The sequence below is a fragment of the Solanum stenotomum genome, chromosome 1 (assembly GCF_019186545.1).
Source record: "Solanum stenotomum isolate F172 chromosome 1, ASM1918654v1, whole genome shotgun sequence".
In the NCBI taxonomy this organism is placed as follows: Eukaryota; Viridiplantae; Streptophyta; class Magnoliopsida; order Solanales; family Solanaceae; genus Solanum; species Solanum stenotomum.
The window spans coordinates 8,820,405-8,842,329 of record NC_064282.1 but is presented as its reverse complement, the minus strand read 5'-3'; the positions used below and the strand labels follow the sequence as shown (position 1 = coordinate 8,842,329).

Below are 21,925 nucleotides of genomic sequence, written 5' to 3'. Positions count from 1 at the left end.
GTCAAAATCTCATCCATGAGCTGAGACCTTGGAAAGAATGTAACTTTCTTTTGCCAAAAAGTTTACAAGACTCAATTTTCTGACAACTCTGTGAAAGGGTAACTTCACCTATTCAAAATACAAATTTCCAGGGAAATATAACGCTTTTGTCAAAGTCTCATCCATGAGCTGAGACCTTGGAAAGAATGTAACTTTCTTTTGCCAAAAAGTTTACAAGACTCAAAATTTTCTGAGAACTCTGTGGAAGGATAACTTCACCTATTCAAAATACAAAGTTCCAGGGAAATATAATGTTTGAAAAAATATAAGCCTAAGAAAATTGAAAACCCTAAGATTCTTCAATGTTCAATATTCTTTCTGCAAGAAGCAAATCATCGGGTGTTGTAACCTGCAAATCATAACAACGTTTGTATATATTCACATCCACAAGAAGCTTAACGTGCAGTAGCAGAGGATACTACTATGAGCCAAAAAGACAATAAGGTTTAATCGACTACCTTTATGTTAGTGTAAGAGCCTTCAGTAATATATACTGGATGTTTAAGGTGCTCCACTATTGATACATCATCTGTTACTTCAAGTCCTTCCCTAAAAGACCACATGAAACACAAAATAAGCAGGGCTAATATTTGTTTATATCCTCCGTTTTTCTTTTTCCTTTTCAGTTTGCCCCATTAATTGATCTTTCTTCCATTTAATGGAGATAAAGAATGGCAGATGGATGAGCTGACACTTTTTCTTTTCTTTTCAAGTTTCCTAACCCTTTACTTTCTCTTGGACTTCATTATATTCTCAATTCATCAAGTTTATTTTGGTCTAGAGTTTGGTGTTTTTGAAAGGAAAGTGACCTAGAACTAGTCTTACCCTCATGCTAGGTGAGAGACCTACTTGTTACTCAAGCGAAAACCAACAATGGACTTTGGTCCATCATAGTTGAGGAGGTTATGGGTGTATTTTGAAAGGTCCAGAGATAAGTGCAACAAACTCAACTGGAGGGTGATGGGGGAAGTATCCATATATTATCCAAATTAAAAAGGTGTCTTTAAGATAAAAATGTAGTACAATTTTGTTCTTTAAATAACTGTGGTGTCCTTGACAGAAAAAGAAAAAGAAAATGTCGCACTATCTTCAATCAAGTAACAGTATCAAAGGCCCTATTCAAGACATCCAAGTCTTGAGAACTAATTTGTTTCTAACCCCACTTGTCCCAGGCTTATCATCTCTAACCTAGAAAAGAAATTTGAAATATCATGCAGCCTAAATTAAATGACATGTTTCAAACTGCCTGTCATTCTCAGGCTTTTCGACAATAAAAGTTATGCTTCTTTGCATAATCATGGTAAAATTATTGGACAACATACTAGACATTGAAAACTCTAATAAAGAAGCACGAGCTTATTGAATATTGAAAGTCAAATTTTGTTAGAGACGTGAATAAGACTACCTGTTGACAAGCTCGAAACCCTTCTTAAGCAACTCAGGTTTGATTATCTGTGCCAGACAAAATTGTTTAACGGTCTCTGCAAATGCAGTAGAACTTCTAAAAGAGAAAGGCTTACTACCTGAGGTGTCTGCATTTCCCAAAGTGTTTTCCTGTCAAGAGTTTTCACAACGAAAGATTCACTGTTTGCCTGCACCAGAATTGACATGAAAATTATTAGACCTATCAGAACCAAGTAAAAGTGATATAATATAAGGAGGAAGACCTTATGTGTGACTAAAAATAAGATGCTTTATCAACATTCCTGTCAACAGTTTTACATTCATGTCAAGTCAGGTCAAATAGGGAGGAGCAAGATAGAGGGCTATATTTAAATTTCCTAGCAAATGCCTTAATTTTATCTGACTATCATATTTAAAGCACGGATAATGAGGGTCCTGGGTCTTATAAAACGTGGTCTTACTTTTCATATTATATAACTAAATAAGTATGCATTTTATCTCCCTCCAAACGTTTAGTAGAGCTATAATATAATACCTACGTTAATTTCTGTCAACAAGAGAAATTAAGGGAGAAATAGTACTAGACAGCAACTTTTTTTTTTCAAACTGTCTAGACAGCAACTTTAGGACAGCCTGAAATACTTCTTATTAGACAAATATCAAACAGATATAACCATACGGTAATAATAGGGATAATGCATACTAGTTAATAATAAAAGTGAATCTTTTGACCAAAATTGAGACTTATTAGTATCATGCTACAACTTAGAAGCACCTGAAATGCGTTTAGGAGATTATGCTATATCGATATAGATGAAATAGAACATAGGTAACACGCCATCCTAATAGTTCCACAGTAAAAGCCTAGAGCAATTAGCCTGCCAAGATTGAAAAAAGAGCAAGTCTCATAGTAGATTGTCCTTCCTTGTCCGGGAGTTGCTTTCGAAATTTAAGTTGGTGTCTCTAACAGGCAACTATAAGCTTGAATATCTACTTACAAAAAAACTACAAAAAACTCAGAACATGCTTCAATTTGCTACCATTTCATTCTCTCACTGGAGATGGTCAGCCACCTGAAGCTTCATATTTTAATATCAATCAGATACTAACAATAATTAAGAGCTACCTCTTTGATTGTGGCTTTGGCAGGAACGCCAAGAACTGCTGCTCCAACCAGCCAACCATCCTTCAGGACCTGCAGAGAAGATTCTTGAAAAAGAGTAAAGGAAGATTTGTCCTTCAGAATCTTAAACATATATATGGCCTTTATAAAATGTCAACGATCTGCATATTATGTGATGCAGAATTAAAGATAAAGAAGATGGAAATCTCCAGAATTCATGTTATATTTGGCAGCAGTACTTCCCACAATACCAGAAAGTGCTTGCCAAAGTCAAGGGACTAAAGGAGGAGGAGGAGATTATGTAATGATCAAACCTTTTCTACATCTTCAGTTTGTACAAGAGGTCTTGCAGAGTCATGGATGCATGCAAGTTTGGCGTTTGAATCAACTTCCTGGCATGCAAAGCATCAACACTTTCTAAAAATCACAATCACTACTGAGAAATACCTTGGCCATAACATTTTCTTACTGCATAACATAATAACAACACAAATCTAAACAATATGTGGAACGAGATAAGATGAAGATATTTCACAAGTTCATCTTTAACTATGGAGTGAATGCAAGACTTTTGACCTGAAATTTAACTGAACCAACATAACTCAAGATCACATGTTAACATCCATATCACCAAAGAAAGATGAAATGCAATGGAAAAGGTAACTCTTGAGTTTAAGATTTTAGCCACTTGTTGTTCTCCCTAAAAAGTCAAACATTTCAATAGCATTTGGAATGAGATCAACATACCACTCCTATTCAGATTTGGAAAAGAGACAAAAGAATCTTAAGGCCAAAAACTGAGCAGCGAGGACCGATCACATAAAAGCCTAACACTTTTAGCACCTCAGACGAGACCAAATTAAACAGGAATAACTAGATAACTAGTTAATAACTTTTGCTTCATGAACTATTCTGTATGAAATCAGCAATAGAAGCAAAGTTTGCAGGACATCAGTCCAGTACTCCGTCCCAAAAGTTGATCTACTAAGTATAATCAATCATGATAGGACTGAATATCTGGCTAGCTACATATTCTGGAGAATGAAGGCTGAAAAAGGGCCCTTGGTAAAATATAGAAAAATTAAGTTCTCAAACATAACCAACTTTGTTTTTTGAAAATTGTCAGTGTTAAACCTATACAATTTGAGATAGCATACAGCACGTACCTGAAGTCCGCTGTATACAGAATCTTGTCTTTCCTTCCCAGGCAATGCAAATTTTAAGTCGACTTGGATATACTCTTTGGCATCTACAAAATAAACGAAGAATTCTTATATAATTACCTTAGTGTCTGCACAAATTCCTATAGATATTGCAATCGGAATAAAGAAGGTAAGTGCACGTTCATTTCTTTCTTGGACATTTTTCTATTGGCTGCACACACACACTAAAAGACATTTGAACTCTATACCTTCAAAAATGTCTTGATAAGAAGGATCACATACAACAATGATTTCCTTCACCTGAGGCATCTTGGAGAAAGTGTAGAAACTGCAACATTCCAATAAATTGTCACCACAAAGTCAAATATGTGATTGAGCTGGTTGAGTAGTTACAAAAGATTCCTCTCCAAACTGTGTTCTCAACACTGTTAAATTTCTACATTAAATGGATTTAGTTTTTGCGGTGCCCAATTCTTGTGTAAAATAAACATGGGGTACTTAGTTTGGTAGTCTAACAGAACAGAAAACTTTCTGAGAATTGAAAGACAGAACTCAATAGTATCAATGTTCAAGACTTGCACTAGTCCAGTTTAGTTGGTATAAATGACCATCTCTCTTCTGATTTACCCATCTTGACTTGCACCAATTCACACACAGATTATGTCAAATATCAAACCAACTCAATTGAAAAAAAGAGGTCCTGCTAATGACTACTGATTTTGTGGCGTTATTAGCTAAATGGTCCTTTGATATATTCATCTATTGCCAACGTGAATTCGTGCAAACTTTACTATTTCTCGCCACAGCATAAATTTCAGAAGTATCAAGATGTAACTTATGTCTACTGTCTAGCACTAGGAAATTTGTCATTAGATAGGTTTAGTCATAATTGAATCAAGTTGACCAGTTTTACTTTACCTGTACAATGCAATTGGCTGGCCTAGAAGTGGAAGATACTGCTTTGGCATGCTTGCCTATTCCAACAAAATATAACAACAACATCACCTCACAGAAGAAAGTTTTAACACAGTAGATATTGAAGATATGGGAATAAAAGATGCAAAGAATTGAAAACAGAACAGTTTTTAGCAACATTGTGCATCAAATTGTAGATGAACTAAACAACACAAACAGTGAAGATAGAATTACAAGTAATAGGAAACAACAAGATAAGTTATTTCCCTCTTCAACTCATATTACTTACGCCCATTCTTTTCCCCTTTCCTCCAGCAAGAAGAATCACAGAAACACTTTTCTCCTCCACCACCACTACATCTGAACCCTGAAGATATAAAAATGCCAATTTTCAAGATTCAATTTTTCACTAAAAAAATAGAAGATTTTTTTCTTAATTACATCACATGACACATAACCTTGTTAAGATTTTCTGAGGTGGAAGAACAAGAAATCTTGAAAAGACCCCTTCTTGGGTCACCGTGACTATAGGTTCTTCTGCAAGTATTCTTTACAAAGTTGGTGGGAAAAAGTGAGATAGAAGGGAATACATTCTTGGGTATACGAGAATTACTTGCCAAGAACATTGGAGAGGAAGAAGAAGGGATGATACCCAATTGAAGAGTAGACATGTTGTTGTACTTTACTCCCTCAGTTCAAAGAGAGAAGACTGGAAAGGGTGTAAAATAGAGGAGTTGATCCTTCAAATTGAATGAAGACAAAAAGGTCTCTTATGAAGTTCATACTAGGAAAATGCACAAAATGGTCTCTTATGTTTGTGGTATTTTTATAATAATCCCTTTATTATTATCTTTGGGCAATTTTGGTCCATTAAATTTGTCAAAAAATCAAAATTGAACACTATTGATTTTTGTCAAATGTTTAACAAATCTTTTTTTTTTATATCTAATCGAAACTGTGGAAATAAAAAAAGGATTTAGTAGGAACAGTGCAATTATATACTCCAGTTATGTTACTTTTGATCTAGTTCTGACGTTTAATGTAGTTTTACGTTCCCTATTACCTTTTTAATAAAAAAATCTATATCTTACTCTCTCTGTTTCTAATTACTTGTCCAGTTTTCCTTTATAGTTATCCCTAATTACTTGTCTATTTTGATAAATCAAGAAAGGATAATTTTTTTTACCTATTATACCCTCAATTAAATTATTAATTACTTTGAAAAATGTAAAAACTTTTCATCCACTTCATAATTAATAGGGGTAAAATGGTAAACTCGCTATATCATTAATTATTTTCTTAATAGGTGTGTCAATTCAAAAATAGACAAGTAATTAGGGACAGAGGGAGTATGTCTAAAGTAATTTTTGATGTTTCAATTTCTTGAATTTGATAGACTTTCTTAAGTTCTCTTAAACTAATCCATATTTAAAGTTTATTTTTTTTGGTTTTTCACACGATGTCTCGTAGATGCATTGAAACTTTGATTAAATTTAGATCGCGCATTACATAGTCCATTTAGGGTAGCGCTCCTTAGGGGTGTGCACTATTAAGATTAAACCAAAAAACCAAACCAAATCAAACTAAATATTACTTTGGATTGGTTTTTTGGTTTTGGATTAATAATTTACTTTGTTTGATTTTTTGGTTTGGATTTGAATTTAGAAAAAAAAACCGAATTTTATATATATATTCAAATTATAAATATAACTTTTGTTATGTTATTAATTATTGACATAACTGAATAACCAAACCAAATAGAGGAAAACCAAACCAAACCAAATTTATTTTAATTTGAATTGGGTTACAATTTTTCAAAATCAAAATTCAAAAAATCAAAAATGAAATAATACAAAACGAAATCGAAAAACTGAATGCACACCCTTTCAATATTTTTTTCTTCATATCCATAACCAAGACTCGAATTCCAAGACCTTTGATTCCAATACGTTTGGTTTAAAGTGAAGTAGTGCCGCTACGGTACCACAACCATGTTGGTCATAGTTAAAGTTCTTTCACAAACATGTCAAGAATTTTTCAATAACTATTTTAAGTTTTCTTTCAAACAAATTGGGCTTACAAAATTATGACAGTGCCCAATATAATAAAAGGCCCAAGCCCAAGGAGCCAATCTTGAAAGTCCTGAAAGGCAGTGCTCCACTTCATTCAGCAAATCAATTTGGGTGAAAATCAAGAAGAGGAAGAAGAACAGATCGAAAATGGGGAAGCCATTGGGAACCACCGGAGAGTTTTTCAGGAGAAGGGACGAGTGGAGGAAGCATCCTATGTTGTCCAATCAGTTCCGACACGCTTTCCCTGGTCTTGGCATCGCTGTTGTAGCCTTCAGCATCTATTGTGTCGGCGAATTTGCCTATAACAAGATGTCTACTCCTTCTCACTCCACCTCTTCCGCCGCTGTTTCTCACTCTCACTGAGATTCTATATGGGTCGTGCTTGTAGTGAACCCCAATTGTCTCTTTTGGTACGACTCCTTTCTGATTTTGTGATTCTTTATTATACCAACCAACTGATTGAAGTCTGTGTTTTGTGGAATACAATTTGATATGCTTTAATGAGGTGGGGTTTGTGAATTTTCTTTATTTTATGAAATGGGTCTCCTTGATATGCTAATGATCCGAATGGGGTCACTTTTTTTTGTTTGTTGATGAATAAGTCTTATTGATGCGAAATAGTTCATGTGTTTTAAATACGTTCATGTTGTTATAGATTGGAGATTGTATGATCCTATGCTAAGAAATGTCTTTGGTGATGCTCAATAGATACTTGATTAAATTTGGGTGGGTGGGGGTGTGGTTGGTGTTCCCTGAAGTGGTGTAGCCTCCACTATACTCATCTGAAGCACCATAGCTATGCCAATTGTGTTTTTTGTCATCTAGGTGTAAAGATTATACTACAATGACTAAATCTAGTGCCTTCTTTTGATATGTTCATGTCAACTTTGAGTTCTTTTGAGCATCTTGTCAAAAATTAAACTGTGAGTTCTCTAGGGTCTCTACTTGTTTCATTGTTAGATTTCTCTTATACTATGTCTTGAAGGTATCCAATTTGTACCTTAAGCAGGACCACCAGTTTTAGTATTGATCATACCACAATCGTCTCATTAGGTACACCAGTTTTCACTTGTCCTTTATCTCACCTGACTGTTGGATGGTTGCTTTTTGTGCAATCAGAATTTATAAGCTCAGGGGTTTAGATATGTCCCTTTCATAAAAGTGTTTGCTTCTTGTGTAATCAGAGTTGTTATGCTCAAGTGGCGAAATGTGCCCCTGTCATAAAATTGAGGATGTCGTCTCCTATGCAAAGTAATGTCTCTGCCTGTGTCTTTGATTTGATTGGTGTATGTGTCAAAGCGTGTCCAGTGTGTGCTATTACTTCCTTTGGGCTCTCTGTATTTTGATTTCCTGTTGTACTCTATGCACAATTCTTAAAATAATGCCTTTTCAATGATTTTGCATCAATGTTGAGTCCTCTCGAATTTCTTCCACTGTTTGTTGTTATATATTTTAATACCATGTCTTGAAGGATTCTGGATACATCCTTAAAGAGACAAAAATAAAAAAAATGCCAATTGCTGTACACAATAATAGAACCTATCCAACACCCCCATTAATTCACTTTGTGTCTTGTCTTCTGATTAACTCAGTATTTGTTAGTTGCTGCATGTTGCAACAATTATCGAAGTTGTTGCAACAAATAACTGAAGTTATTGGATTTTACTGGAAAACTTGGGGGGCTTTTAATAACACCTGCCCAGTTAAAAAAACTGGAATAACCTCTCTTAAAGAAAAGACTTAAATGCCTCCCTTAATTAAAGGACGTTAGAAACAAGACGAGAGGAGCATATGCCTTCTAACTTCTATATCTTATTGCACAATTACGTTAGATAAGTGTGGGTTGATCTCCTTTACCTGTGCTACTTATCAACTTAAGTTATTTGGGAACAATATGTTACTGCCTTACTGGAATGTTCAGGTTTATGTATTCAATCATCCCTACTATGAGTCTGGCCTTGTTGCCACTTGCCACTCCTACTTAACTAACACATTATACTAATAGAAACAAGGATACTTCTATTTCAAAAAAAAAATAGAAAAAAGGGTACTTTTGATTAAGGCCTAAGGGTGACATTGGAGTCTTTTATTTGAGGAAATGTGATTCAAGTTTTTTTATCGGGTAGGGATGACTCTTTTGAAATTAGTGTTAATGACGCTAATTTTAAAAGCCCCAAGTGCACCTTGTTTATTAGTGTTAAGGGACCAATAGGACATCTCCTTAATGCTATGACCTTTTAAAACTGAAACACTCACATTCTCAGCTCATAACCTTTTCTAGTTGCACTTTGTTTACTCTGTTTATGTGGTCTACTCCTATAAAAAAAATTCATATGAAAGATTTGGAAGATGCAGTTTACTTTTTGAATGTGTTTGATTTGCTGGGTTGCATATTGTTTTAGACAGTTGCTGCCAGGTTTCCATGTCAAATGTGACACCTAAACATTGTCTCATTCAATTCTGTTGTACGACAACATACCCAACATACCCAATGTAATCTCACAAGTGGGGTCTGGGGAGGATGGTGTGTACTCAGCCTTGCCCTTACCTTGTGAAGGTAGAGAGACTATTTCCGTTAAGACCCTTGGCTCAAGTGAAGCCCCAAAACAAGTATGGGAAGGAAATACAATATAAAGATGTCATGCTAAAAGAAAGGAGAAGGGTACAATAGCAACAACATATGATACGGTGGAAACAACATGTAATAATAAAATTGAAGAACAAGATAATAGGAGAGTAATAATAGCAATATTGATATGGGAAACTCGACGATGCTTGGAATATTTTACAGTATATGTTTGACTCCAGATAAGTCCCCTCACTGAAACCAATTAATGAACAACATAGAAAGGGAAGAGAGATTTACAGTATATAACCAATTAATGAACAACATAGAAAGGGAAGAGAGATTTACTGTATATCTTTGTCTCCAGATAAGTCCCCTCACTAGTTCGGCTAGGCAGTGATCTTCTTTTGAGGCAGGAGATCGGGAGGGAGGAACAACCTGATTTTTGAAGCAATATCTAATTATTCAAGTGAGCATAATTTTTGACAAACAAGATCTAGCTAGTTGAGATTGTGTTATGGTCCCCGGTTATGGATCTAGTTATGGGACGCTGCAAGATAAATTCTGAAGTTTTCTTTTTTCTACCTATGGTGCTGGTTCGTTAAGAGAGAACCTGCGATCTCTTGAGTTTGAAGTACTCAAAAACTTGATTAATTTTCTGCTCCTCTTTTCCATTGAATTCAAATAACTTAAATACAACATTGGTGATTAACCACCCACCTAATAACAAGGAAATAACTTCCCACTACTACTGAAATGAGAAAGTGGAAAAATAACCTCCTTACTGCTAATAACTACTACTACAGAGAAAACAACTGCTATAGGAAAACACTGTTACAGACTTCTAATAACTACTACTACAGAGAAAACAACTGCTACAGGAAAACACTGTTACAGAACCTATTTCAGAGAAAACAGAAAAACATAATTAATAGCTACTGATTTAATTTCCATGCATAAAATTGCTGGTAGACTAAAAGGGCACTAACAGATTGCTTGCCCATGCTGCTAATTTGGAATATTTTGTATCTCATTGTACTTGTCCACTGTCCAGGAGTGTTGTTTCTATTTGGTACATTGGCAGCAGAATTTGCAAATTGAAAACTGACTTACGCTGCTTGTTGTGCAGGTGGGGTGGTAGTGCAAGAACTGGGATGTCTATACAGTTCAGTCGTGTTTTTTCTCAGTAATCATCAATAAGATATTTAACAAACATAGACATGTTGCCTCAATTTTTTTGAGACTTGTGTTGTAACAAGATTAATGAGCAGTTTGCTTTACTATGTATTGTCCTCGGTTTTGTGTTTTTCTATGAATCAACTATTCCATGGGCTCTCCCTTCTTTCTTTGCAGTTTGCTAATTCCACTTTCTCTCCATAGCATTCATTTCCAGTAGGGGAAACATTAGGAAAATATTTTTGTGTGGAAGTATTTAAGTCATATTTTGGGTATAAACCTAGTGGAATTGACGATATAAGTTCAATAATCTTGCTGTTAATGGATACATAAAAAATACAATTGAGCAAAAGAAACTATAATACTTCCCTCTGTTTCAATTTATTCGGTTTTTTTTTTCTGTAGTTTAAAATAATAAGATTCATTTACTTTTTTAAACATTGTGTTAAGTCGAAAATCCAAATCAAACAAATAAATTAAACTTGAGAACGTTTACTAAAGGAATATTTATAAAAGAAAAAAGAGAAAATGGCCAAATGCCCTCCTAGTCTATTATCGGATTTTCAACTATACACTTAAACTTCATGGGGGTCCTATCACCCCCCTGAATTGTTTAAAATCGAAATTATTGTATCCCTAAAAAGTCACAACCACATTTATGTTGATGGGTGAAACTCACGCATTTGACACATGGAAATTCCATTAAAAAAAGTTTTTCTTCAATTTTTTCATTATTCTTTACTCTTTTCTTCAATTTTTTCACCATCTCTCGAAACCCAAAAATATTTTCACCATTACTATAAACACCAAAGGTCTACCAATCACTACAATTTTGAAAAGGAGAAGGTCGGCAATGATTTTGATTCCCATTTGTCATTTTATCCACTACTTGATTGGTATTAAGATCATTTCCATGAATGCATGTCAAATTTCTCAGATTGGAGTTAATGAATACATAACAATGGAGGAAAGTTGAATGTGGGTTTCATCGAAAATTCAAAATTCGTCATTGGTTTGAATTAAAAGTACAAATTTGGAGCTCCGAAGAACTCAAAATAAGAATTTGCCAACCGAATTAACTTTGTGGGTTGACCATGTACAAGGATGATTAACAACTCCAATAATATTGATAAAAAGTTGATTTTCAAAAATTCCTAATTCCATACACAAATTAGAAAGAGGAATACAAAAATTCTATGGTACATCTGGTGAAGATAGCAGTGGCGGCAACGACATAAAAATGACGGGAGATGGACAGATCTGGTTACAAAGAAGGAAGAGATTTCTATGAAGAAGAAAGAAAAGAATAAGGAAAAAAATAAAAGATATATATATATACTAAAAAAAAAAAGTTTTAATATTTTTTTCGATGCTCACTCTCTCAGGAAGAGCAAAATAGACTCACTTGCCACATAAACATTTAGGGAGTAATTTCAATTTTAAAGAGTTCAGGGGTGATAGAACCCCGTAAAATTTTAAAAAAAAATGAAGGTGGAAAGAAATTTCACAGTTAGAAAATACCGACCATATTCGCAACACGCAATTGCCGTAACACACAAACATTATAATACCTCGTCTCCCTTTCCAATCCCAAACAAAAACTCGTCATTTTTTTCCCCTTCACGCGGGCCTTTCCATTGACTCAAGTCCTCAAAGTTCTAAATTTTCCATTTTCGTTCTCTAGTTTTCATTGTCAAAATCTGAATTGGATCATTATCCTCTTTTGTCTCTGCATAAACTCTCAGTTGGGTCATCGTTTTCTTTGGACTATTTTCAATGGCAACCCCACAAACCCGTTATACTTTCCACGTTTTCTTGAGTTTCAGAGGCGAAGACACCCGAAAAAACTTTACTGATCATCTTTACACAGCTCTCATCAACGCTGGAATTCGAACTTTTCGAGATGATGACGAAATCCGCAGGGGAGAAAACATAGAATCTGAACTGCAAAAGGGTATTCGAGAATCCAAGATTTCACTAGTTGTCTTCTCCAAAGATTACGGTTCTTCAAGATGGTGTCTTGATGAGCTTGTCAACATTCTTGATCGAAGAAAGAAAGAGGGTCATACTGTTTTACCTGTCTTTTACACTGTGAGCCCTGAGGATGTCCAGAACCAAACTGGAAGTTTTGCTGAAGCTTTTGTGAATCATGGAAAGAGAGGAAACGCAGAGAGTGGAGAGAAAAGAAAGGAATGGATGGAGAAGATGGAGAAATGGAGAGTAGCTCTGAAGGAAGTTGCTGAATTGGAAGGAATGTGCTTAGCCAAAGAAGTAGACGGGTCAGTTTCCTAAATTATCCAAACCCTTGGTATTTTTCTTCTTTTTCAGTATTTGCAGTTATTCCCCCTTCAGTAATTAGTCATGAGAGCTATGTTAGTTCTAATTGTTTCTGGTGAAAGAAATAGTTATGGCTTAATAATTGCTTTAATCTTTACTTGAAGGGAAACTTGGCTGATGATATTAGTGAAGTACCATAGATAATAATCTAAAACTATGTTTTGTTCTGGATTAAGTAGTCAACTGATTGATTTCATCTAGTTAAATCTGGAAATTCGCTTTTGAGGATCAACGGTATTCCAACTTAGCCAACACACGATTCTCCCCAAACAAGAAAACCTATTCATCAGTTGGAAAGTTCTGATGTAAATTTGCCATTCACTCAGTACTAGTTGTCCTGTATTTTAGGTTGTGGCTATTGCAATGACATAGTGCCAGTTTTCTAATTCATGAGTAAACAAGTTGAAAACATTATTTTCTGAGAATAATTTATAGTATCTATGCATCTGACTATCATAAATGTCCAAGTGACTGGCCCGCAAAATTTTCTATTGTAAAGGTTATTTCAGGAAAAGATACAATGGAAATGCTAAATGGGCAAAATTTAAAAGATGGATTGACAAAACTTCTACCAAGGCATGAAAAATTAACTGTGAACAGCCCAAACTTAAAAGAGATTTAATATGTTAAAGACCCTGGATAGTATGTTGAGCTCTAAGCAAATTCGAGCAAAAAAGTTTAACAAAGTTGGCATAAATCTAATTTGAAAGACTAATCAGATGAAAGACACAAAAGTTCAAAGCTAAAGATGATAAAAAGCTACCTCAGGTTGGATTCTAGTTAAGTGTGACAGTCACGTGTGAGTATGCCAAATGGCAAGTGCTATGCATAAGTCGCGATTGAACCTCGTGGGGTTCCCCTAAAAGATAGAGATTCCTAGCTTTCATGTATATTCCTTTTCTCTCAATGTAATGTATTGTTGGTCATCCACTCTAGAGACAAACGAGGATGGTCTTCTGGCTTCTTTTGTTGCTATGAAATGTGTCGCATGTGGATCCCATTGGAGAAGTCTCATTACTGATCCTTTTTCAATATTTTCAACCTCAAAGACTCAAACCACTAAAAATAGAATGTCTTTTCCCTATTAGATCTGCTGATTTTTAAAGGAGTCCACATAGACAACATACTGACTTGTACTTTATCCATTACAATCACCTATATCCTTAGGAAACACATTTTAATGCTCAATATTTCTGGCGACTCTTCAATTAGGTTTTGTGTCCTCTTTTCCATGAATGTGTGCTGGCTTCTACCTTGGGGGTATGGAGGCACCCTAGTTGAACTCTTGCTGTGCGTGGATGTGTCTGTGCTGTTTTCTTTTCTTTTCCCTTCTTTCCTTCCTTTTCCTGCTTATCATATGCCAGAAGTTAGTAAGACCTCTCTCTGACTAGTTGAGGTAAAAAACTTGGACAAGACAACTAGGGACTCTTGGATTTATAACTTACTCTCAAATTATTCCGATTAAGATAGATGGGAGCAATAATTTCTTGCTTTCCATGTAATCTTCCTTCAAGTCTGTGAATGCTCTTGACTTGTATGTGCTTTTAGCTTTTCCAATCAGCAGTTCTTCAAGCCATTGTGTCCTCAATTATTTGTTATGAGTCAAAATGATCTATTTAAAGAGTGAAGGATATATAAAGGGTGGGTACCAAATAGCTGAATAGACAAATCAAAAGGTACAAAAGAACGAAATGGTGTCATGATACACTCCATTCTCCTAGTGTGGATGCACTTTGTATGAGTATCTTTTGGAAATTTTTGTATGATATAGCCTCAGTTATGATGAAGCTAAACTGTGTCCTTGTCTTAATCATTTTCCTAACCGGAAATGGTTCACTGTAATATTTCATGGTTCTCTATTTATTGTACTACTACTCTCTTTATTTTGCTGTCCATTTCCCTCTTTGTTGCTCCTCAATATTGTCAAATTCTTCACAGCACACAAATAAAAGTAAATATCACTCATTTTTTCTCCTGTAGTACCAGTAAGCCATATATATTTCATCTTTGTTGCTTTTCTGGAAAATGTATAAGTTTATTGATTTAGCATTAAGAGATTGCTTTAAAGGTATACTTTCACGTTTTTTCTTAATTGTGCCTAGGCACCTAACCAGGTTATTTCGTTTATTGATGATTAATATGACAGATCATCCTGGTGTGTTATGCTTGCTCGTATTGCCATATCAGTGCTCTCTTTATTTGTTCTCCAGTACTTGGCAAGTTGCAGTGCTTAACTGAATTTTCATCTTGCTTTGTCTCTAACATTTGCACTGCATCCCAGGCATGAGGCAAAATTCATCCAAAAGATCATCAAGGAGATACTCAAAAGATTGAATCGCACAGTACTTAGTGTACCTTCATACACAGTTGGATTAGAGTCTCGAGTGAAGGACATTAACTCATGGTTACAGGATGAATCCAGTGAAGTTGGCATTGGGATGATCTGTGGACTTGGTGGCGTTGGAAAGACTACTGTTGCTAAAGTAGCTTACAACTCTAATTATGACAGATTTGATGGGAGTTGCTTTCTTGCAAATGTCAGAGAAATCTCTGAGAAACATCCAAATGGTCAGGTTTATTTGCAAAAACAAATTTTTGAAAGTATTTTGAAAGGCAGAAAGGAAAAAATATACAATGCTGATGAAGGAATTGTCAAAATGAAAGATGCTATTGGCAACAAAAAGGTTTTTATTGTATTTGATGATGTGGATCAGCTGGATGTCTTAGATTCACTTATTGGGACAAGGGATTGGTTTTATCCAGGGAGTAAAATTCTCATAACGACAAGGTGTGAGAAACTGTTGAAGTCCTATGAGAGGCACATGCTATTCAAGATAAAGGAACTTGGGGTTGATGAGTCTCTAAAGCTCTTCAGTTGGTATGCTTTTGCACAAGACTACCCATTAGAAGAGTTCAAGATGCTTTCAACAGAAGCAATACAGCATTGCGGTGGGCTTCCGTTAGCTCTTTATGATTTGGGTTCGTTTCTTTCAGGGAGAGGTATGGAAATATGGAGGAGTAAATTGCAGAAATTGGAAGCAATCCCTCATAGCAGAGTTCAAAAGAATCTTGAGATAAGCTACAAGTCTCTAGATGATCATGACCAGAGGTTGTTCCTTCTTATTGCTTCATTATTTGTTGGGAAGGACAAAGATTATGTTATCAAATTTTTAGAGAACAGCGATTTGCACCCAACAGTTGGAATTCAGAACCTCATTGACAGATCCCTCATCAGCATTGATGACGAAAACAAAGTGATGATGCCTCCACTTATTCAGGACATGGGAAAAGAAATTATTCGTCGAGAATCACCAGATGATCCCGAGAGATTGTGTAAATTATTGAACCAATGTGGTCTATCAAATTGCTTGACAGAAAACAATGTAAGAATCTTGACTTTTCTATTCATGTTAAGCTTGTGTTGGTAGATTCTCAAAGTGTTCTTGTTTCTCACAGAATCTTTCTGCAACAGGAAACTGATGCAGATGGAGTAGACCTCCCTGGCACCCATCTGCCAGAAGATGGTCTTGTCCCAGCACTTGGTCCTAATGGTGCAAAAAGACCATATTATCAAGATTTTCCAGAAATAGCTGTTCTGCCATACCTAGGTAATTCGTTGAAAAGGCGCTTTGTAGGACTTCTTTCGACGTTCCCCTTATCTGGTGGCCTCAAAAGATTCTTCCCATGATGAGAAAAGTACTTGTGAAGATGCCTTCTTTCTTTCGGAAAAACCAACACTTTACTGCTTAATCTCGTGGAGCTAGAAGATATACATGAGTGTTGTGAGAGTCGGGGCATCAATAAGGATCATTATCCGATAATATCTGAGCATTTTTTGTCCTTGACATACCGTCTTAGTTGCACAAATTTGTAAGTTGCAAAGGTACATTCACTCCTGTTCTTTTTCATCAGCTTCAGGTGGGCAATTGTGTAAATTATGTTTATTAACTCATTGTACAGTCATAGGGTCATTTCTTGCTAGCTGCATAGTTTACTTCAGCAAACAGTTAACTGGAAGGAACTAAAAATGTAATCTTTAACCATTCCTTTTTAGTCTCTCAAAAAATGTCTAAAGTTTTATCTCTTTCATATTTCTAATTAAACTAGAGGTATTCAACTTAATCAACAATTTTCTAGCAATTTTTCATCATTTAATCTACGTATTACTCAAGAAATAGCGAATAATGTAGGATCCGCTGCTAAAATGATGGAAGAGAGACGATCAAAATATTGTTGTTGATATTTTGTTAGTTTTGATAAAATACCACATATTTGGAATCACCCTTTTCTAGGTATGTATATTGGTATGCATTCAGTAAATTAAGGATATTTTTATACTTTAGATAGTGATGCTATTTCAGATTGTATTAATGAATTCTTATTGGATGATTTTGTATTTATCATGGTATATTTGTTGTATTTGTGTTGTGTGATTTTATAAGTTAATGTACTTATAGATTTTTGTATTCACTATGCTATGTATATCATTTTCTAGTTATGGACGTAAGAGTGTTGTTTTTATCCAATTAAGTAAAGATACATATTAACTTATACATTTGTATTCCTTTAAAACAAATAGTGATGATATTTCAAATTGTATTCGCTCCTTATTATTTGATTGTTTTGTATTCACTATGACATATTTGTTGTAGTTGTGTTATGAGCTTTACAAGTTACTGTATTTACATGTGTTTGTATTCATTATGATATGTGTATCATTTTTTAGTTATGGAATTGCAAAAGTGTTGTTTGTATCCAGTCAAGTTAAGATACATATTAACTTTATACATTTGTATTCATTTTAAACAAACAGTGATGATTTTTTCAGATTCTATTCAGTATGGCATATTTGGTGTATTCGTTAGATCATAATAATTATTGTATATGTCTGGTGTGGATTATAAGTTACATTATGGTATAAATTTGTATTTATGTGATGTGGTTTTTAAGATACAATATAGTTCAATAAACAGAAAACAAATAACCAAATAAATAAACGAAATACAGTACCATTGTCGTAAAAAACTATACCCGCTCCAATTTATTTTTCGTAGGGATACAATTTTATTCAAAAAATTAAAAGCAAACAACAAATGAAAAAAACATGTCTTCACACAATCCATTATTATTTTCGTATTCAACAAGCAAAAAAATTCAACAAATCCACCAAAACTAATTATTCATACGTTGTTCATAATACATACAATTTACAATGAAAATAGATACAGTTTACAATTATGTAAAAAAAATCATATCAAAATTATAATCAATTAGAAACAGATTAAGGATGAAGCAATTAACTAATACATGGTCCAATTTGTATTCCACCAATTTTATCGAACTTTTAGCAGAAAAATCCTTCTCCAAAGCTGCTTGTCAACAATTTTTTTCATCCTATTTCATTCAAATCTATCTTACCAAACAAAGAAAAATAGATTTTAATCAAAATAAATTGATCAGAGATTGAGTATTTTCAATTGAATCTTGAATATCGATAATGAGAAAATTGATCAACAATGGAATCGCCGATGAAGTATTCAGTTTTGATTTTTGTAACTAATGAGACTTTTAAGAGATTGTTCCTTTTTAAAATTATTATTCTCTCCCCTAAATTTCTCCTTTCTTTTATTTAACAATTGTATTCTTTCAATTAAAACAAATAATAAAAATTTAAATAAGATACATAATAAACTATTTTTTGACATTTTTACTAAATATTGAAAGTGATGACAATTGATCCTATTAAATGTTAACATATTGACATTTTGAAAAATTTCCCTTAAGAGGGTCAAGCCCAAAATAAACTTGAGCGAATCTGGACCCAACTCAATTTATATTTCAACTCATTTTAATATGGAAAAACTACCTAACTATACATACATAATTACCATATATACTAATTTTACCTCTACTTTCAAATAATTACATATATTACCACTTTGAATATTTTATGTCATATATTTTAAAGATACAATCAAAGAACCTACATCCCTTAAAATTAGAATTGATTAATTATCTTTATATTTAAATTCCACATTTAATGTTTTAATAGCAACCAATCTCCAACCCTATCAATATCTCCCCCACCCCTGCTAATTAACGTTTAGTCAAGATTTTTACTCCTAAAATTGTTTCTTCCGCAATCAACCAGAAGTTATGTACAAGTTATTCATCAATTTCTTGTTTCTTACCCTCTTTAAATTAAATGTATCAATGCATATTCATATAATTAATCTATAACTTTTCATTTTCAAATTGTTACTACCTGAAGATCGCATCAATGACAGATGCGATTAAGAGGTCGAAAGGCCCAATTGGAGGAGTGTTCATGTTGAATTTTCAGTAGATATGACAGAGGTCAATTAGATCCAAATGCAGCGAGCAATGAGCAACATCGACAAATTAAAAAGTGAAGCAAACATTGCCACGGTGAGATGCCCTGACCAGCCATGAACGTAATCAGAAAATTTCAATAAGTGGAGATTTACACATCTTTTTGACATATTATTAATGTATCTGATACATAATTGAGATACAATTATATGTATCTAGTTTTTATCAGTGTATCTTATTAAGTATACATGTATCTAATCTTTCTTGGGAATTGATTTTGAATATTTTTTTTTTGGATTAATGACATGACAGATACTCTACAGTCGTGATTTTTTCCTAAATTCATATGTTTCAATTACATTCCATATTTAGATACACATAATTAGATGTATATGCTTATCAAAATTTTAGGTTTTTTAATTTTATCTTTTTAATACTTTAGTTATATGATCTTATAGTCTAATTCACATCATGATTTTGCTTATTATAATGTAAATTTTTCTCATAATAAATTCAAATAATTTTTTTAATTTATCTTTTTTATTCAAATAAACAATTGAGAATGTAAGGAGAGAGTTTCATTATTTTTCTTTGTATAAATAAATAATATAACATACTTAGATTTCTAAGCCAATTAAAATTTTTAGCTATTTTTATGTAATGTCTGCAATATTTTAATTTGTCTAAGAAGTAATATAATAGTGTAGTATAATATTGAAATAAAGATATGAAAATTTGTTAAAATAAAAAAAAATAATAGATTTTTAGTTAAAATAAATAGATTTTTAGTGTTCTTTCATTCTTCGAAAAAAGAGATTAAGTAAAATATTAATATCATTAAAGAATATTATTTCAATGACTTGATAGTTTCAATTTTTTTCGAAACATTAGCCTAAACTTAAACAAATGACATGAAATTGTTTGGTACGAATTCTTCTTTATCCATCACTCTATATTTTTTCTTCAATTTATTAGTTCTATATATTAATAACATTAAGCCTGTAACACATAAATTTACAAAGTGATATATAGTGAATACAATAATACAAAGCAGATTTTTAAAAAGGGAATTTACATAAATTCCCCCCTAACTTGTCTGCACAATTTACTTTAAGCACTTTAACTATACGGGTGTTTGTTTACCCCCCTAATTTAATTTGAAGTGAATTTAATTACCCCTTAAAGGGTGACATGGCAAAATTTCTATTACCAACTTTTTATAAGCACGTGAAACACAAAAAAATCAAAAAACTGACACATGTCATCTTTTTATTGGATGACATATTTAATAACTTATTTTACTAATTTTTAAACATTTTATTTTTCAATTAACTTCTCTTCTCTATATTTTTTTTTCATCTTCTTCTTCCTTTCTTTTTCTTTTCTCAAGACTCTTTCTCTTTCTTATTCTTTTCATTCAGTTCAAGATAAACATTTACTCATTTACTCCCAACTGTAATTTTTTCCACATTTTTTCTTCTTCGTTTCTTTTTTGTTTTTAATCGTTTTTTTTTTTTCTGTTTTTCTTTGACAAAATTTTTTGGTGTTTGATTCATTGACACCATTTTCGACATCAAAAAGATTATTAGATCTATGAGTTTAAAGAGTTATCAAAAAAAGAACCCGATTTTCACTAAAAAAAAATTCAAAGATATTGTTGGCAAAAAAATGATTGTGGAGATTTCGTCCAATTCATTGATAAATGAACATTTTTATGTAAATAATTTTTTTAATTTTCGAGGAAGGTGGTATGATGTAACTAAAAACTGAACTGGAATTGCAATTGAATTTGAATTATAATTTGTAGATTGGGGGGTAAATTCATCGATGGATTTAGTTTTGGCTCAATTTTAGAAATAATCATGGTGGATGTAGGAGTTGTTGGTTTAATGTGGAAATTGATGTCTACAAATGGAATATTGAAACTTATTTTCTTACGAAAAGAAAGAAAATTGGAGAAGCTTTTTTTTTATTTTTTACATAAAGAGAATTATTATATTATGGAAGAAGAAAAGTTGAAGAAAATTTCACTGTAAAAAGAAGAGTTGTTGTTGAGCAGGTGGCAAACATTGCGGAAGACAATTAGTGATGAAAAAAATAATTATTATTATGGAGATTTAAGTAATTAATTAGAAATTTAGTTAACATACATGTGGACAAATAAAAACGTGTGTGACTCAACAACATCCAGCCTTCAACTGGGCTACTGATGGGAGGGTTGAAAAAAACACTTAAAAGATGTTAAGGGGATATTTAAACACCCGTATAGTTAAAATGTTAAAATAAGTTATACGGACAAGTTCAGGAGGAATTTTATGTCTTTTCCCTTTTAAAAATAATAATTAAAAAAATAAAAGTGAAAAACAATAATTTTATTGGTTTGTTGGTAATCATTCCTTTTTTACTTGATAAATGATCTTGGTCATATAAGATTCTTTATTTTGAAATTCTCACTTGGAATTTCAATGTATTTATTTTGCGAATATCGATGCACTTGATACCTCTTTTTAAATGAATAAATTTTATTCTATGTCTCATCCATTTTACTGAACAAAATATTATACTAAATAAATAAAAAATTGATTAAAAAAATCAATTATAAATAAGTTGTAGATACATTATCACTTTTGTTTTTCAAAACTTGAAGGAAGTGTAGTTTGTTTATCCATGCTCTTTCTACTCTGTAATTATTATGTTAGAATATGATTTTAAATAGTTTTTTTCTCATTTTTTTTTTTGGTAAAGTATACTTATCTTGACTATCATAAGTAGAACCAATTTTTACCCTTTTTTTTTT

The 21,925-nt window shown here is 33.0% G+C and overlaps 3 protein-coding genes across 5 annotated transcripts; 2 read left to right on the top strand and 1 right to left on the bottom strand.

The window, feature by feature from the left end:
* Window positions 1-13: 13 nt before the first annotated feature.
* Window positions 14-5,396, bottom strand: LOC125870494 (2-C-methyl-D-erythritol 4-phosphate cytidylyltransferase, chloroplastic). Of its 2 annotated transcripts, XR_007446900.1 has the most exons (12): window positions 5,103-5,396; window positions 4,934-5,011; window positions 4,648-4,703; window positions 3,978-4,057; window positions 3,733-3,815; window positions 2,881-2,958; window positions 2,570-2,638; window positions 1,563-1,631; window positions 1,445-1,491; window positions 498-588; window positions 259-388; window positions 14-108 (listed from the first exon to the last, which is right to left on the bottom strand). XR_007446900.1 is itself a non-coding variant. In XM_049550939.1 (11 exons), the coding sequence occupies exons 1-11, from the start codon at window positions 5,313-5,315 to the stop codon at window positions 329-331; spliced, it is 924 nt and encodes a 307-aa protein (XP_049406896.1). In that variant the 5' UTR covers window positions 5,316-5,396; the 3' UTR covers window positions 177-328. The 2 variants fall into 2 exon arrangements, 1 of the variants encoding a protein (XP_049406896.1); XM_049550939.1 differs by lacking the exon at window positions 14-108 and having other exon boundaries at window positions 177-388.
* A 1,358-nt stretch (window positions 5,397-6,754) lies between these two features.
* Window positions 6,755-10,570, top strand: LOC125870647 (NADH dehydrogenase [ubiquinone] 1 beta subcomplex subunit 3-B-like). Its single transcript, XM_049551131.1, has 2 exons — window positions 6,755-7,126; window positions 10,412-10,570. The coding sequence occupies exon 1, from the start codon at window positions 6,864-6,866 to the stop codon at window positions 7,077-7,079; it is 216 nt and encodes a 71-aa protein (XP_049407088.1). The 5' UTR covers window positions 6,755-6,863; the 3' UTR covers window positions 7,080-7,126; window positions 10,412-10,570.
* A 1,487-nt stretch (window positions 10,571-12,057) lies between these two features.
* Window positions 12,058-16,486, top strand: LOC125870480 (disease resistance protein RUN1-like). 2 transcript variants are annotated; one of them, XM_049550920.1, is made up of 3 exons: window positions 12,058-12,737; window positions 15,077-16,178; window positions 16,268-16,486. In XM_049550920.1, the coding sequence occupies exons 1-3, from the start codon at window positions 12,235-12,237 to the stop codon at window positions 16,481-16,483; spliced, it is 1,821 nt and encodes a 606-aa protein (XP_049406877.1). In that variant the 5' UTR covers window positions 12,058-12,234; the 3' UTR covers window positions 16,484-16,486. The 2 variants fall into 2 exon arrangements, with proteins under 2 accessions (XP_049406877.1, XP_049406885.1); XM_049550928.1 differs by having other exon boundaries at window positions 12,060-12,737; window positions 16,252-16,486.
* Window positions 16,487-21,925: the final 5,439 nt, after the last annotated feature.